Source organism: Neophocaena asiaeorientalis, unplaced genomic scaffold (genome assembly GCF_003031525.2).
Source record: "Neophocaena asiaeorientalis asiaeorientalis breed wild unplaced genomic scaffold, Neophocaena_asiaeorientalis_V1.1 scaffold155, whole genome shotgun sequence".
Classification (NCBI taxonomy): Eukaryota; Metazoa; Chordata; class Mammalia; order Artiodactyla; family Phocoenidae; genus Neophocaena; species Neophocaena asiaeorientalis.
In genome coordinates, this window is record NW_020173040.1 from 2029148 (window position 1) to 2046424 (window position 17277).

The 17277-nt window shown below is 37.4% G+C and overlaps 1 protein-coding gene across 9 annotated transcripts in view; it reads right to left on the minus strand.

Moving 5' to 3' along the window:
- ZMYND11 (zinc finger MYND-type containing 11) overlaps nt 1–17277 on the minus strand; it is a 136721-nt gene that overhangs the window by 28059 nt on the left and 91385 nt on the right. For 5 of the 9 annotated variants that reach the window (XM_024742766.1, XM_024742768.1, XM_024742767.1 and 2 more), the window contains 3 exons: nt 15976–16137; nt 565–642; nt 8–100 (listed from right to left, as the gene is read on the minus strand). In XM_024742766.1, coding sequence (XP_024598534.1) covers nt 8–100; nt 565–642; nt 15976–16137 — 333 coding nt within the window. Of the gene's footprint in view, nt 1–7; nt 101–564; nt 643–15975; nt 16138–16596; nt 16693–17277 lie in introns of all 9 variants that reach the window. The other 4 variants (XM_024742773.1, XM_024742770.1, XM_024742772.1 and 1 more) reach the window with 4 other exon arrangements.

Sequence of the window (17277 nt, forward strand, 5' to 3'; positions counted from 1 at the left end):
GCTTTACCTCCTGAATGGCAGGGACGTCGACCGCCGAGTGCACCAGCCGCCGGTACATGGGGTGTTTGTTGTCCTTCCCCTTTTTATTAAGGTCAATAGCCTGAAAGGTCATGAGACACATCAGTTTAAACGTGGCTAGAGAGAGGGGTAAAACATCAATTTCTAAACAACAAGTACTTTAGAACTTAATGAAAAATGTACATGCACTATAGTTTAATGTGGCATTCCTTAAGGTTTGAATAGAAAGAACAGTTATTTTGGAAAATTCAATTTCACTTTAAACACTATCAATGAAAATGTTCATTCTGATAAATGGAATTTTAAAATATACATGTGTCTAATCTAATACAGCTAAAGAAACGCCTGAGTTGAAAACAAAGACAAAACAAATTTTAAAGCCTTTTATAGAACTATTTACTGTACAAAAGAAACGGGACAGCAGTGGTTTCCACCCCTCATACTGCTCTATGCATATTTGTTCCTTGTCAGTCACTAACTTTTAAGGAGTAAGCCAGAGTGAAATATATTCTGGGCGATTCTGAGAGTCCCCCTTACAGGACTCACCCTCTCCTTCATGCGGGAGACGATGAACCTCAGGTACGTACTCATCTCCTGCTTGTTCGTATTTTTCTTCTTGATGCTCTGTTGAAGATAGAAAAGGCCAAGATAAAATCTGATCATTTATAAGTCTATATTCTTGTAAAAGATGTCTCTTATATAAAAGATTATAGTGTGCAAAGATTTTCTTAAAAGATGTACTATTTCCAACATTATCTGATGCCGAGAAATCTTCAAAGTTTGCATACCAAAAACAGCATTTAACAAGGTAAGAATTGGAAAATATTATACTGTCCTTGACATAATAACTTAGAGAACTATGCATTTTTTTCTTTTCTTGATGTTTAAAACTTCAACCAATTTTCAGATGAAAAGAAATAATGACAATAACAATAATGATACAATAATGATATAATGTAGAATCACTTATTTTATTTAAAAAAATTAATGGCTGAAATCCTTTAGGGAATATTTTAAAATAGCAATAGTGAATGATGAATTTCAACATAACATTATTCTCTGTTAAAAAGATTATTAAATGTCTGTGTCACAAAGGAATTACATACACTGCAGCACACACATCTACGTAACTATTCTGAAGTGTCACGGATCTCTTCAGTAATAACTCCAATTTCTGTTAGTCTTGCCTAAAAGCTAATTAGGTTCCTTAATTTATCTCAGAAAATTAACTTTACATGAAGAAAAAAAGACAGATTTTTTAACTTTTATGTCATTTCTAGACAGCTAGGAAACAAGGACCAATGTTCCCATTTCCCTAGTCAAGGTTAATATACCATGACAGACACTGGGCCATAAGTAGACTGCACTGCAGAGAACTGAGTAGGTTTGGGCCACTATTTAATAGACACTAACTTTTTCAGGCCGCTACATTATGAGTCTCTGGTATTATTACTTACTCCCAAAAGAATTTTATACACAGGAAGTCATCTCAATATCCTAAGTACAATGGAAGAAGGAGCAAAAATTTCTCATGTAAATGAGAAACCTTAGCTATGGCTTAAGCAAACTGATTATACATACACAACATTAAAATATCTGCATAAAAAGTGGAAAACTGTTTTCTGAGCTGGAGACTTACTTTCATACACTTCATGTTTGACATGATCCCCTTCCTTCCTCCTCACCTGGATTCTTTGGCAATGCAGTCAGTGCTCTCCTTACTCAGCTTTATTCTATGACCTGTGCAGTTTTATTATGGAGCAGTTTTTCTCAACCCCGGCCATACCTCAGATACACTGGTGGACTCCCATAAAATGCAGTTGGGCTCCACCCCTGAGCATCTGAATTGGAATTTCTAAGGGAAAGTTCATTCATTCACTGTTAGTTCCTCAGGTGGTTGTGACATCTGGCCAAGACCAAGTACCAGTGGTGTAGATGTGGAGTTTAAAATGCAGTGACATTTCCTGAACCCCAGGTTTTATAATCTCTGGGGAAAGGGACTTTGATGTAGCTTGTAAGTTCTCATTTTAAACAAAATCCCCAGTGAGTCCCAGGCACACAAACACATGAGAACTATTAACTGCTCCCTCCTGTAAGCCACAGTAAAACAGTGGATCTGAAACACAATCAGCTATTAATGCTTTTGCATAAACATTCTTGCTAGCACGGCCATCCCTCCAAGTACTGCTTTCTATACTAAACAGCTTGATGAGCTATTGGATATAGGGAAGAAAGGGTAAGAAGGCCAAGAAGGCTTTTTCCTCACCTCCTGGGAAACCTATATTCCCTTAAAAAGAGAGGAGAATAAAAACAAATGCTTCCAGGGAGTTTCCTGGTGGCCTAATGGTTAGGATTCCGGGCTTTCACTGCCGTGGCCCGGGTTCAATCCGTGGTTGGGGAACTGAGATCCTGCAAGCCGCATGGCATGGCCGAAAACAAACAAACAAAAAAGCCAAATGCTTCCAACTGCATGCTCTATCATGCCAACTCTGAAATATTTTGGGAGGACTACCAACACTGCAGATCCCAAATATCATTCTGGTCATTAAATCACACAATTGTGTATAAACTCAGGTATAACAGCAACCTACATCAGATTAGAAGTCTTGTAATACTATCTGTGGGGTCATGGTTCTTTTAATAGGTAACATATTATTCCGGTGAAATATACAACCAGCACTGAAATATTACTTTAATGCTCACTAAAAATTGTGCCAAACTAAGCAGGGTGGGAACACTCTCCTCTCTGGGTCTCCCATTGAATACCTCGAGCTCAACCAGGCAATGAGTGCTCTTGAAGCCGATGTCCACTAGTGCTGGGACGTCTGCAGTCACTTGAGAGGCGACGGTGGGGATGGGTGCTCACTGCATCCCCTGTCTCCAGGGCTGCTGTGTATTCTACACATGCACAGTAATATTTTTTTCCCATTTCTGCACTCTCAACATCAACCTATGAAGTACTTCACTGTTAGTTAGAATCCAACTCCTTTTGGTTTTAGAGCCTTAGAAAATAAAGCAACTCAATGTTTCTCTGTGGGTGAAATTTATGCAGTGCTAGAATCAGAATCTCTCTACAGGCATACCTCATTTTACTGCACCTCGCAGATACTGTGATTTTTACAAATTGAAGGTTTGCGGCAACCCTGCACTGAGCAAGTCTATCGGTGCCCTTTTTCCAACAGCATTCGCTCACTTAGTGTCACTAGGTCACATGCAGTAATTCTCATAGTATTTCAGGCTTTTTCAATATTACTATATTATTATATTTGTTACAGTGATCTTTGATCAATGATCTTTGATGTTACTATTACGAAACGATTACGACTCACTGAAGGCTCAGACGATGGTTAGCATTTTTTAGCGATGAAGTACTTTTTAATTAAGGTAGGTACCTTTTTTGACATAATGCTATTGCATACTTACTAGTTTAAACATAACTTCTATGTACATCCAGAAACCAACTAGTTTGTGCAACTAACTTGATTGTGATATTTGCTTTACCGTTGTGGTCTGGAACCAAATCTGCAATACCTCCAAGGTATGCCTGTATAGCTAAAATATCCTAACCAACTGGTTCTTTCTTTGAAATAAAAAAATATTGAAACTTTTTGAAACAGTAGGGAAAACCCTATTTTACTTTGCTTAAGTTTAGGTAACTGTGCATTGCATTGTTCATGTAATTCCCCTGTTTAAATGAAGGTCTATTTTCAGTTCCTATTTCCTTTCCATAGAGAATCTACAAAATACATGGGTATTACGTGCTCTCAGAATGCTTTTACTTTGGTTTCACCTGTTTAAACATTTTTAGATTAATTGCTAATTTAGCATAACCATGTGCAGCAGCATTTCTTTCTGGGAAGACTCCAAATGTACAGAGTTCAGGCCGAGGGCCTTAATTTTACAAAACTATAATAAATGATAAATTAGAGGATAAAAATCTGATTTTGTATCATGTTTAAATTTGCTTAGAGTAAGGTGCTAGAGTATCTCTCCTCTTCGGTGTGCAACTGAAAGTGGTGATATACGCTTAGGAAAGTGACTATATTTCAGCAAAATGTAAAAGGAAACAAGGAGGATGGATGACTTTCTGTGGCTAAATGGATGTGACCCACCCCCACCCTTCACAGCTCCAACTCTGGCAAAATATTACTACCTAGAAAGTCCCCTACACATTTTATAAAGTGCCACCCAGATTTAGGCACCCCACTTCAGTGCTGATCACCTCTGGTTGTGCATTAGAACCGCCTGGGAAAGCCTTTAAAAAAACACCAATGTCCATTTATACAAAGTTCTGGAACAGGAACAACTTATCTGATGGACACTAATGACAGTGACGCCCATCTAGTATGGGGTGGGATTCAATGGTCATGTCGGTGGGACTTGGGTACAGAGCTATGTGTGCATTTGTCTATTTCTCAAGTGGCATATTCAAGACTTGTGCAAATCACTGCAATGTAAATTTTACCTCCAAGGAAAAAGCCACCACTGTCTAGGTGCCACCCAGAGATGGTGCTGACACTGGTTTACAGAGGAGCCTGGGCACTGGCAGTCCTAACACCCCAGGTATTTCTCACAGGCAGTCCCGACTGAGAACCACTGCACAGCAACATAAGAGAGGCTGTTTCCTTACACAAACATATGCAGTGGGCCAACTCACCTCTGCTGCTGTCCCAAGAAGAGTCAAGAGGCAGAGCTGCGAAGCTGGCTTCTGAAGTGACACCAGATCTAGAAGCCTCTCTGTCTACTTGCTCACACTAACAGAAAGGCACCTCTCTTACGTTTCAACTATTTGTTGGTTCTCTTCAGTTAACACATTAAAACTTCAATCATTCTGGCTGTATAGGAGTCACCAAAAGAAGTTTCCTATCCAAGGAGGATTATTTTTTTGAAAGCCTCTATATTACTTGTTTATTTTTTTACTTGCTGCCCAATACACCTTTTCTGGTGGCAGATATGGGATTCTACCGAAGATGTAGGGCAAGAACTGAAGTGCATGTGAACACTCCAGTTGGTAGGTGTATCCAGGAGGCTGAGGGAGCCCACTTCCCACACGTGCAGGCTGAGGCACTTGCTCAGAGAAGGGAAGCAAACAAAAGAGAAGACCCTGAACAGATGCAAAATCTCTTCCAGCAATTTGTAGGGACGAAGCACTTGTTATAAGATGCTTTCACATTTGCTAAACTTGTGGGCTTTCTTTTTAACACTTTCTGGTTATGATTTAGAGAGCTGGTATTTCACAAAGGAAATCAACAGAGCACACAGCTCCATCCAGGGCTGCACCCTAAGACTTCTAAGGACATCTTAGTTAGCATGTTGTGAGCTGCCTTATGTGACAGTCACAGCAGAGTTAGTGCCTGTTGGCCAAACCAGGACATTGGCGTGGCTTGAAAAAAGCCACTATAAGAGAAATGAAAGAGGTAGCTTCTAAGGTAAACACCATTCTGCTTGTAACACAACTAAGCAGATAGCTCTTGACAACAAGGTAAGAAAAAGAGAAAAATAGTGCTGTATAAAATCTGCAGATTATTGCAGATCCAATTCTTTCTCAGACTTTGAAGAACTGCTTTGCAGACCTCAGAACTCCTCAGTAAAGGCCTTTTTGTAAGAGTGACAGCTCAGGATCCATCAGAATGAAGCCCAGTAAGTGTTGGTAACTGTCCATATCACCTGGCAGCATACAGGAGTGACTTTGGTCAATATCTACAAATAATAAAGAGCAAAACTTCCTGTTACATGCCCAAAGTTGCTGCAACCATTGTTAGACAACAGAAATCACATGGCCGAAGCTGTGTTACAGAGGTGGATAAGACATCCACTAACCTAAGATGCACTTAGGTATATTACAGATAACCGAGGGGCTGCTTCCCTTTAAGGGAAAAATAATAGAAAATCTTGAATACCTTCTTGAGTAAGGAATTCTTAAGCCAGTTACAATAATGGCTGGATTACAGCAAATCAAATGAGTCTAGGTAGATACCACAAGACAAAACATGAATAAAGTAATTCAGCCATGCTCAGTGCCTTACAGTGTTTTTTGGCTGGAAGCAGGTAGGAACAAGTTTTGATCCTGTCAAGGTTTATCCACAGCTGATTATTGATAATGATGACCAAGCACCATTATTTGAAGGAACATTCAGGACTGAATAGTCTGGAATTTTCAATGTGCCCTAGAAACATAGGGCACTTCAGTTGTAGAAACATATTTTAGCAGAGAATTAACTTCTGGAAATACCACTTCTATACACCAAGTATCCAAAAGAAAAAAAGAAGTGTAAAATCAGAAATCCAGGGGTCTTTTCCTTAGATAATATATCTGTGCTCACCTCGCCAAATCCAAGCTCCCAAGTCTGTTATTAACAAGGGCTTCCCACTTTCTTGGGGATTCCCAACACCCAAAATGTTCTTCCCACAGCAGGCTGGACCAGAGGCAGGCAAACTTCTGTGAAGGGCCAGATGGTAACTATTTTAGGCTTTGAGGACATTCAGTTAGTGGCTGTCTCGACTACTCAGCCCTGCCATTGTGGTGAGAAGACAGCTATAAATAATGCATGCGTTACATGAACAGGGCTGTGTTCCAATAAAACGTGTAGATATTGAAATTTTAATTTCTTATAACCTTCACATGTCACAAAATATTATTTCTCTTTTTCTTCAACCATTTGAAAGTATAAAACCCGCCCTCAGCTCATGAGCAGTACAAAAACAGGTGGTGGGCTTGATTTGGCCCATGGGTCGTAGTTTGCCAACCCCTGGACTATAAGTTCTATGACAGCAGGGTCCATGATGGTCTAGTTCAGTGTTCTTTTGCCAGGGCCTCGTACAGTATCTGTCAAATAGTAAATACTCAATAAATACTAGTTGAATTGAACTAATGGCAGTCATTAACTAACCAACTTCATTGCCTACTAGAAAAAAACATTCCATGTAGTTGAACTCAACAATACAACATCCTTCCAAAATGTGAAATACTTATTCACACCCAAGCTGTGTTAGCACATTCAAGCCACTATAAACCATTGTTAATGTACCATTTCACTGTCAGATGACACCTGAACATGGCTGATGTCCTCTAACAATCAGAGGCTCACTTGATGTTAGTGAGCGTGCAGGACTCCTGAGCCTCAACCCCAAGGATGTGTTCTAAACAAGCACATCCAGTAATTCTGCTACAGATGGTCTCTGGGGCTTATTGGAGAAACACTAGTCTGCATATAAATTACCTATATTGTCAGAGGAACCAGGAAGCTCCAAGCTCTCCTCCATAACTATCTGTAATCAAAGAATAGAAATGAATCCCAATGCATTTTAGCTGCACATAAATTGCCTATGTTAAGGAAATCAGGGGCTCTGCGATATTCTCTGTAACCACTTGTAATGCTGGAATACAAAGGAATCAAAGAATTTATAAGAAACCCAATATCTGAGATTTTAACAGTAGAGCTGGTCTGGTGGGAGTGGCCCCAAGCCCTACTATTTCTCCTCTGTACCACTGGGACCCCAGCAGCCCCTCAATGACAATCACTTTCTAGCACAGTCTTCTAAAAATATACCAATGTTCAGTCTTGTTCACCCCCAGCACTGACACACTGAAATTAAGTCTCCTCTACAAGAGCAGAACACCACACCTGCTGCCAGCACCAGCGTAGGAACTTGGTTAAACACTTCTGCATTCGGAGTGCATGACTCCCTATAGCTCCATCCTACATCTCCCACAGTCAGTCCAGCAACAATCATTTTCCCTTGAGTTTCTGGCACTAGTTTTTTGGGTTTTTTTTTTTTTAAACTTAAGTTAAAGAAACTTAAGTTTAAAAATCTCCCCTAGGCTGTCACAAATATGCCTTCTTACTCATAAGTAAAAGTTGAACTTGGAGGATAATTCAAACCACAAAGAACATGTTGAGGTGGATTCTTGGAGTGTGTTGGCAAACATGACTCTACTCCCAAGCACTCTCTACTTGAGAAGTTGCTCCTGCTGAATCACTAATGCACAGGGTTTCCAGACTTCTTCATGGAGATTTACAAAACAGCACTGAATGCTACTTCAGCTGTATCTATATTTATTAATTTTAACAGAGTCAACTCTTTGCTCTCTGATTGAGGTTGGGAGGTTTTGACTAAGTTCAGATGATATAATCAGCTTTGTATCTGCCAGTCCAGGGTGATTTACCAACTATTAAAGTATAGTCTCAAATTACTTCCACAAGTCACACAACTGACTGGTATTGTGAAAACATGGAGTATTTCTATATCCACTACATCCACAGAGAAATTGCTATAATACTAGCTATAGAGAGAAGGGTGTTATGTTATTCTTGTTATGTCAGGAATTTTATCATTCAAAATTAAATTTACTTTTGGACATAACTTTAAGTTCTTTTGCAGCAGATTACAGGGATTTAAGAATAGGAAAGGGACATTCGAAAAAGTTCATAGAACACAGGTTGTGTCTCCTTGTTCCTTCCATCTTCTACCAACACTAGTCTTTAAAGAAAGAACAAGATTCAAAAGGCAGAGGGAGGACGGATTCTTCAATGGAGTAAACCTTTCCATTCTCTCTTCTGAAAATAACTTACATGTCTCTGTTTTGGGGTCGCGGAATGAGTATCATATATATGTTCTCTGCTTAATGAGGCTGACAACCAGCCAACATTACACTACCTACCTCCCCACTCCTTCCCCTACCTCCCCACTCCTACCTCTCCACCCCTTCCTCTCCGGCCTCATCACCTGCAGAGACAATAAAAGGAAATTGTGCGCACTTTGTACATATTTTCAGTACATCAATACTGGAAACACTAAATGAGCTTTCTATTTATCTAGATTAAGTTGTAACCATCTTGATGTAGGAACCAGTCCAACTATTATCTCTTTAATCCCTTATAGCTAAAAATAAAAGATAAAGCTCAATTAACATTTTTTAAAAGCCACTAAAAAGAAACATCTCAAGGACAAAATACACCCTGAACATTTCACACTCACATCCAACACTTTCTGACTGTAACTTGTTAAATTCATCATGGGGAGGCAATGTAGAAAATGTGGATTTTTTCCTTTCTTACTTGGCTCCAGGTAGTTTTATAAAGAGCTTATATAACAATACATGAGATTTTACAATTTCATATCCTAGATCCAATTTTAAAAATCCTTTATCAGGGCTTCCCTGGTGGCGCAGTGGTTGAGAGTCCGCCTGCCGATGCAGGGGACACGGGTTCGTGCCCCGGTCCGGGAAGATCCCACATGCTGCGGAGCGGCTGGGCCCGTGCGCCATGGCCGCTGAGCCTGCGCGTCCGGAGCCTGTGCTCCGCAACAGGAGAGATCACAACAGTGAGAGGCCCAGGTACCGCAAAAAAAAAAATCCTTTATCAATGTTCCCATTACTTTTTCCTCTAGTAAAGCCGGGAATGAATACCAAAACTGCCTTATAAAGTAATTGGTTCAGACAAAGATCTTCTTAAAAATTAATTTTCTACTTTTGTGAGTATAAAAATAAGACCCCATTGTCTTTAAAAATTGTAAAAAAAATTTGATTAATGTTCATTCATAGCTTTTAATACTATGATTGTCTACATTTTTAAAAAACGCTTCTTCTATTTTATTTAAAAATCAAATCTCTACTCCAGAATTGATAATATGTATCTTGAAGGTAAAGGTACTTACTTTCAGGGTGAAAATATTAATAAACTTCCCACATTAAAAAAGGAAGACTAATCAGAAAGAATACATTTCACAGTAGATACACAGAGTAAAGAATATACGTTCAAAATATTTTCGTTTCGCATTTTGTCCTGTTTCACTCTGAACATTAAATGAGAATTCTCCTTAATTTTGAGATTTGAAAAAACTATACTGCCTACATACCCAAAAGAATGAAAAATGAATTCAGAAGTAAATTTCTATCTCCAGTTTCAAGAAATAGCTTTCATCAGGAGTCACAGTACAAATGACTCAAATATAACTTACCCAGAACTAAGTTAACAGTGACAAGTCAGTATGTACCCATGGTGACCTCCTAAATAGCAACTCAGTCTTGGTTTAGTTTTAGTAAACAGTTAAATTCCCTTGTTTTCAGTAGCTGTCTAACGAGTATACTATACCCCATGTGAAAAAAATATATAGTACCTGGGGATTAACATCCAATCTAAAAGTTAATTTTAAATGCTTTCTATAGACTTCTTTCTGTATATATCTATTAAGTTTCCTGTAAAATAGACATCATCATTCTAAATATTTTAAGGAGAAGCTGCAGTAGTAGGGAGATCTTAGGAATAATTCCTACTAGTGTAGCTCCCTTCCTCGGATCTCCTTAGATGGCCTACTAGTCAAGCATCAGAGAATCAGGCACTGCAAATCTGGGAGAGCTTTGCGGATTAGATGTATAACCAAAGTATTCTTAAATAAGTAAAATTCTCCCATATAAATTCTTCTTCATTTTCTTATCTACATTTTCTTGTGTTTCTGTATTTTATTAGTAGGCTAAGTTGATTCACCATACATTTGTACATTAACACAAATTTTAAAGTTTGTGACCCTTAAACAGAGAAAAATACCATATGAAACATTTGTGGGCAGATGAGTATTTTATAGTTTTAAAGACATACTGGAATAATATATCCCCTATCCAATACTTTGGTATTCTTTTCTTTTGTGACTTAAGTTGATCCCTTCATATATAAGTCACGACAAGTGCATCATAAATGGGACGTAAAGTGAACCAAAGATGTTAAGGATATAAATAGTAATACAACATTTTTATATTATAAGACAATTATAAAAGCCTAAGATATGGGTAAGGGAATAAGAGGTACAAACTACAACGCATAAAATAAATAAGCTACAAGGATATTTAGTACAACACAGGAAATATAGCCAATATTTATAATAACTAAATGGAATATCACTTCTAAAAATTGTGAATCACTATGTTGTACACCTGAAACACATAATGTGTATGTCAACTATACCTCAATTAAAAAAAAAAATTCTTTGGATGGATTTCACTGGAGCAGCACAGTGGACCAAATATGGAAAAGGAGGCAAGGAGGTCACTGCAGACTTCCCATTCTAGTACTTTCCATGGGAGCACAGTTCAGAGCCCTCCATTCTTCTCCCTAATGACAGATTTTAGTCCTAACATAAAATTTTCATTTATGTGAATTTGAAAGCAGTAACATGAATCTACATGAATCTACAACTCCTTAAAGTTATAAAAACAAAATTCATTTATGTAAGGAACATGAACATATTAAAAGAGGATGGAGGAAATAGGGACCTTTCAAAATACTCTTGTCTCAGAACTGTTAGCCTGGAAAGTGCCAACTATTTTGTTTTGCTATACAGTTTCCCCTGCAGTTGATCTGATTTTTGGGAAGTACCAGCTTAATAGCAAACACAGCGCTATCAAATACTGTAGCCATTGATCTGTGCGCTATACATTACATTACACCACACTGTAACTTACAGAGCCACAATGCAGTGCTTGCTGTACAATCTGCTGTGCAGACGAGGGGCGGCAGGGCGCAAGCTGGTTTATAACCTTCCTTTAGAATTCTTCCAAGTCGTAACTATGGCTTGATGGGGAGAACAAATGCCAGGCCACTCATGAGGCTGACATTTTATACCAAAATGTTTCTCTTGGAGTACTACAGGCATCTAGATATGCAGTTATAACACTGCGCTGTCTAATACAGTAAGTAGCCAGAAGCCACATGTGCCAAATGAAATCCAGTTCCTGGGTCTCCAAGCCACATTCAAGTACTCAACAGACACATGCCCAGTGGCTCCTACTGGACAGCACAGAGAGAACACTTCCATGCCCACAGAAAGATCTACCAGATAGCTATGATCTAAAAGGCAACATGGCACCAACCTGGGGGGTGGTCTTAGGGTTTCCTGTAAGATGTCACCTTGCCCATGTATTAAAAAACCCGAGTAGATATCATTCAAATAGTACCATGATGTTTACCAGCAGGGTTGGAGGCCAGCAAGTGTGCAGTGCGTGCATGCACGCACACACACATACATGTACATGCATAGCTGCACACACACGACACACAAATGCATACACACATGTATACACACAACTTTGACATGCATACACACATACACATTCACACACAGGCATACATTGCATACACGTATGCTCACAGGCACACACGCACACACACACACACACACACACACACACAGGCCTGCCTTCTGCAATTACAGCATCAAGGAAAAAATGACTGTAACCTGCAAACCATATAAATGAAAATGAAGGAATATTAAAATGAGATATCCATTTGGAGCCTATCAAATTGGTAACAAAAAATTGGAGAATACTTTCAATGTTGGTATAAATGGGTATAATCTTCTGAAGGACAACTTGGTGACATTTTTAATCACAAACTGAAATGTGCCTATCCTTTAAGAATTCCACTTCAATGAATTTATTTATCCTGTGAAGGCAATCAAACAGAATGAGGTAGACATATGTAAATTAATCCTCTTTTTTAAAAATATAATTGACTACATTTTGTTTAGAAGATATATCCTTTAGGCAAATAAAATCTCTAAAGCAATTTTCACTTAAAAGTTATGGTTTTCTCTTTTTCTGGAAAATTCATGGCTATTTCAGGAATATAAAATTCAAATATATCTAAATATAACAAAATATAAACTTCAGTGTCATACAGAAATAAATTATTATGAGCAGACTGCTCTTCCAGGTGTAAGGGGGGCACGATCCCAAACACGGTGGTACTGGTGTCCCATCCCCTGCCCACCCTGACAGGTGAGTTTCAGTGCAGTGTTGCTTGTCAGACAGCACATGGAAACAACATAAATGTGCATCAGGGAAGCCCTTTCACACTGTAGAAAAAAGATGTCTGGGACATTGTTGAGGAAGCAAACTGGCTATGATCCAGCAGTGTATGTAAGCCATCAATCCATCCAGTTACACAGATGGATACAAATGGATGTGCATGTGCGCACAGAGAGGTCTGTGAGCACATTCACCTATGATGCAGTTGCATTTCTGGGAATTTTATTTTTTTGCTTTATCCTCCTCTAAATTATTTGAAATTTTTTTTTACAGTAAACTTTTAAAAAAGTAATTTAAAATTCTTTTTTATTTTCAATTAATAAGAGTTCTCAGTAACAGGAGTGTGAAACAGGACATTACTTGAACTTTTTTCAAAGCAAAATGCTAATCTGATATACATAGGCTCTATTTCAATAACAATCTACTGTACTTGTAAAACAACAGTTTAATTATTGTTTAGAAAGGCATACATTCCAAAGAAATATCTTCAGGGTTCTTAGATTCTTGAGATTTATTATGAAAACTGAAAAAACTATTCTAAACTGAGAAAAATTCCCATCATTGCCTTCTTAAGATATTTTGGAATTCATCAGATATATGATATAAAGTTACTTGAGCTGAAGTGAATCTGGTAACAGCTCACAGCTGGGTGAGAGGTAACCTATTCAATGCTGTAAGGGACAGAGGTTAAGTAAAAACAAGTCTTCTGACCACTATAAAGTATTAAAAATGTTTTCATCTTCAATTTTATATAGCAGTGATTGCCTTCTATCCTGTACTGAAATTTGGCCCTCGCATCTTATCTTCAAAATTCCTCATTAGTAAATCTAATTAATATATATTCTTTCCAAACATTAATTTCAAAGAAAAGTAGAGAAGTCATTATGCTGACTTGGAACCATAATTTTTAAGTTTCAGTCTATAGACTTAGTTCTCTTAGTCCAAGAATATTTAAATCTGGTCAGTCACTCTCATGTTAGATTATTAAAAACAGCTTTACTGGAAGTCTTGACACATCGTTTAAAAAAATAAATTAACCCAAAACCAACCAAAAAAGATATTTAAAATTCTCTTAGAATCTCAAGGTTATTATTATACCTTTTCTCAGGAAAGAAACTGTTAGCACTTATCCTTTTCTTGAACATAACAATTTAAAAAATAGAACAGATCTAACATAGAAGCAACTATCTCTTTGGAATTTTTAAAGCTCAAGCTAAAACTCACCATCCCCAACCCAGACACAGGCTTTTTGAGTCTAACGAAAGAGTAGCTCACAGTCTATGAAAGGAATATGTGAATCACAATTTTTTATTGACTCACAGCATCATTTCAGTAAGCATAATTATATCACAATGTGAAAATATCTAGCCTGACAAAGACAAAAAGAAAACCAAAGGAAAGAAGAGAAAGGCAGGATGGGATTGGCTAAGTTCTACTTTGGCTATCACTTTTCTGTGTGAGCCAGCAACTCACTGAAATTTAAAATTTTTCATCTTATCAGTAAAGAGTAGAGCAAACACATTTAGAAAATGGAATCTGACTACTTGATAGTGAATTCTGATGGAGAAAGTATGACACATTTTCTTCAAAGGTATAAATGTTCAACTTCCATTCTTCATGTAAGGAATATAAAACATCTACCATCACGTTTAACCCAACCTCAAAAATCCCAGTGTTTTTGTTTAAATTCTTTACTATGAGAATATGAACTAAATATTAGATATTAAAAAGCTATGGCTATAAAGACACAGGTGTGTCCAGAATTGTATTTCCTAAGTCCCTGAATCCCTATTATTTGATCAGTGACCACACCTCTTTTATATTTTCACTACATTAATGCTTTTGTTCTTCAGATCTCATTAATTCTTTACTTCCTCTAGTGTAAATTGTTACCAAAAACCAGGAGATATTTACTGGTAAAACACAAATCCATGAGAGTAAATTATGAGTATTAATGCAGTTCCCACACGACCAATAACACTGATTTCTTGTAGCCATTATAATTCTTGCAGACCTCAAAGAGGAGGTCTATACCTTGAGGCCTGACACTGATTTATTCAGACCTAGGGATTTATCACGACTTACCTAGCATTTAGGCATTTGATTACAAGTCATCATTACACATTTTTTAAAATGCAATCCCTATGGTCTTTTTTTTTTCTGCCTACTGAATATGTACAGTAGTGCTGTTAAGAAACATACCAAGGTAATACAAAGCCACAGACACTAAGGGAAGACTAGAATGAACACTGTACTTTGCTCATCGTGCTGGCAAATGAGCCAGGAAATTTTTAGCTGATACCAAAGAGGAGATAAAGACAAAACTTTTTTGGATGAATAAATGAGTATTATAAAACATATTCACCAACAGGACTCATGAGTAATCTGGGCAATTTGCATGGTTCCAAGTAAGTATCTTAACAATTGTAAGTACAAAACAATAGAAGTTCCAATCAAATAATTCTCTACTGATCACCGTCAATGCCATACATAATGTAGTGTTTAGGGATCTCACATCACTCATATACACACATACCACATCTGCAACCAACAAGCACAGCCATGTATACTTTTCAATGGGGAAATAATATGAATGAAAATAATTGTGGGAAGTACCTATTTTACCTACCAGACTATTTCATTTTGTAGAATTCTTTATATACAACTGTTCCATCCCTCCACCCTCCAAATAAAAGAAATAAACTAACCCATGATATGACAAAAAATAAAGGCAACATTACACGGATATAAAATGGGAAGTAGATACAGAACGTTTCCAACAATGTGCCTTCTGCTACCTGTGTTTTCTGAGAAGCAGAGAGGACTGACTGAACAGACCTTGGCATGGGAGAGTGGTTCTTGATTCCTAAAGGCTATCCATTAAAGAGTCACACAATCCAGAGGGAATTGTAAAGTAAGAGAAAAGAGTATATTTTTACATGATTGAAACTTTCTAAAATCCATACCCTGAATATGTGTCCTGTGATATTCATTTATGAGTGTTCTATGTTCATTAACCAACATTGCAGTAGATAACCCCCACCCTCCAGTACTTTATCCATTAACCTGGCAAGACCACCTGGGATATCTTTGTGCAGCTATTATTAATGAATTCCACCCCTCTGACCAGCACATTAAAGCTCATAGGTACTCACCCTGCAAACTGGGCACTGCCAGTGACTACTGCTGTCTCTAAGCCTGTACTCATCAGACAAACACTTGGAATGATACACACGAAAACACAGGTCACATATCAACACCTCTCCAGGCAAATGGCATTCAAAACAATACCAGTCATGATTTTCTGTTTCCCAGTCCTACAAAAAATACAAAATAGTTTCGTATGACATTTTGTCAATATCTGCAATGACTAAGAACAAAATTGAAACTAAAGTCCATCAGAAGTTAGGCATTATAAACAATTTTAGACATTTACTGTGTTAAAACAAGAGGGAAAAAATACCTAGAAATTCGCTTCTTTAAATTTTTAATTCTCTCCTAAACATATTAATATTCAGAAATATCTTAAGGTGATCTGATAACAAAACCAGTCCAAAATGAAATAAGTCCAAAGCCAATCCCAGTTCTAACATTATCTTTCATTTTTATATAGTCTATGGGATAATTTCTTCAGTAAATGGAATACCCCAAAGCAAGATCTATAACTTAGTATTTCAAATAAACAAACCTCTGTTTTGTTCTGATTTTTTAAAAATATACTAAGTACTTAGCATACTTTGGGAACAGAGAGAATAGTAATAAATGGTGATGCTCACTATTCTTATCTTCTCATCCATGGTATTGGATGCTTTATTGAAAATAACCATTAATCAGAATGTCCATGTTCTGATAGGTTGTCAAATTTTCAGGGTCTGTTGAATTTGGAAAAATAAATTGAAAATGTGAAACTAAAGGTTTAATCACATTCTCCAAAGGACATTACCACAAAAAAAAAAAAACAAAAAAGGAAGCAGGCTTATTTTCTTATTGGGACTATTCCTGGAAATAAAAGACCATAACTGCAGGTATACAGGTTTCTTCAACATTTTCTTTTTTGTTACACTCTTTTTTTTTGTACAGCCAGTACCATTTAAACACAAACAGGAGAATAGTGTAAGCTCCCTTAATTTGGAATTCATTCTTCATAAATATCACTCTTAGCTTTTATCAAAAAATACCCCTGTTAAGAGTGATGGATTAATTCTCAACCTTCTTTTGTAGATGTGGTAGTTACATGAATAAGGGTTAAACCCACATTTAGTGTTATCAAGGCCACTTCCCAATGGGGATCTTGAAATTTCAAACTTGGATTCTGCCATCATTTTTCTTTTTATAAATCACTGTCTACTCTGCTTCTGGGAGAGAGCAGCTTTTTCATTCCCTCTTACATCAATAACTCCCCCAATAAATTGGCTTCGATAGAGCACTTGTCTAGTAAGCACTGACTCACTGGCACC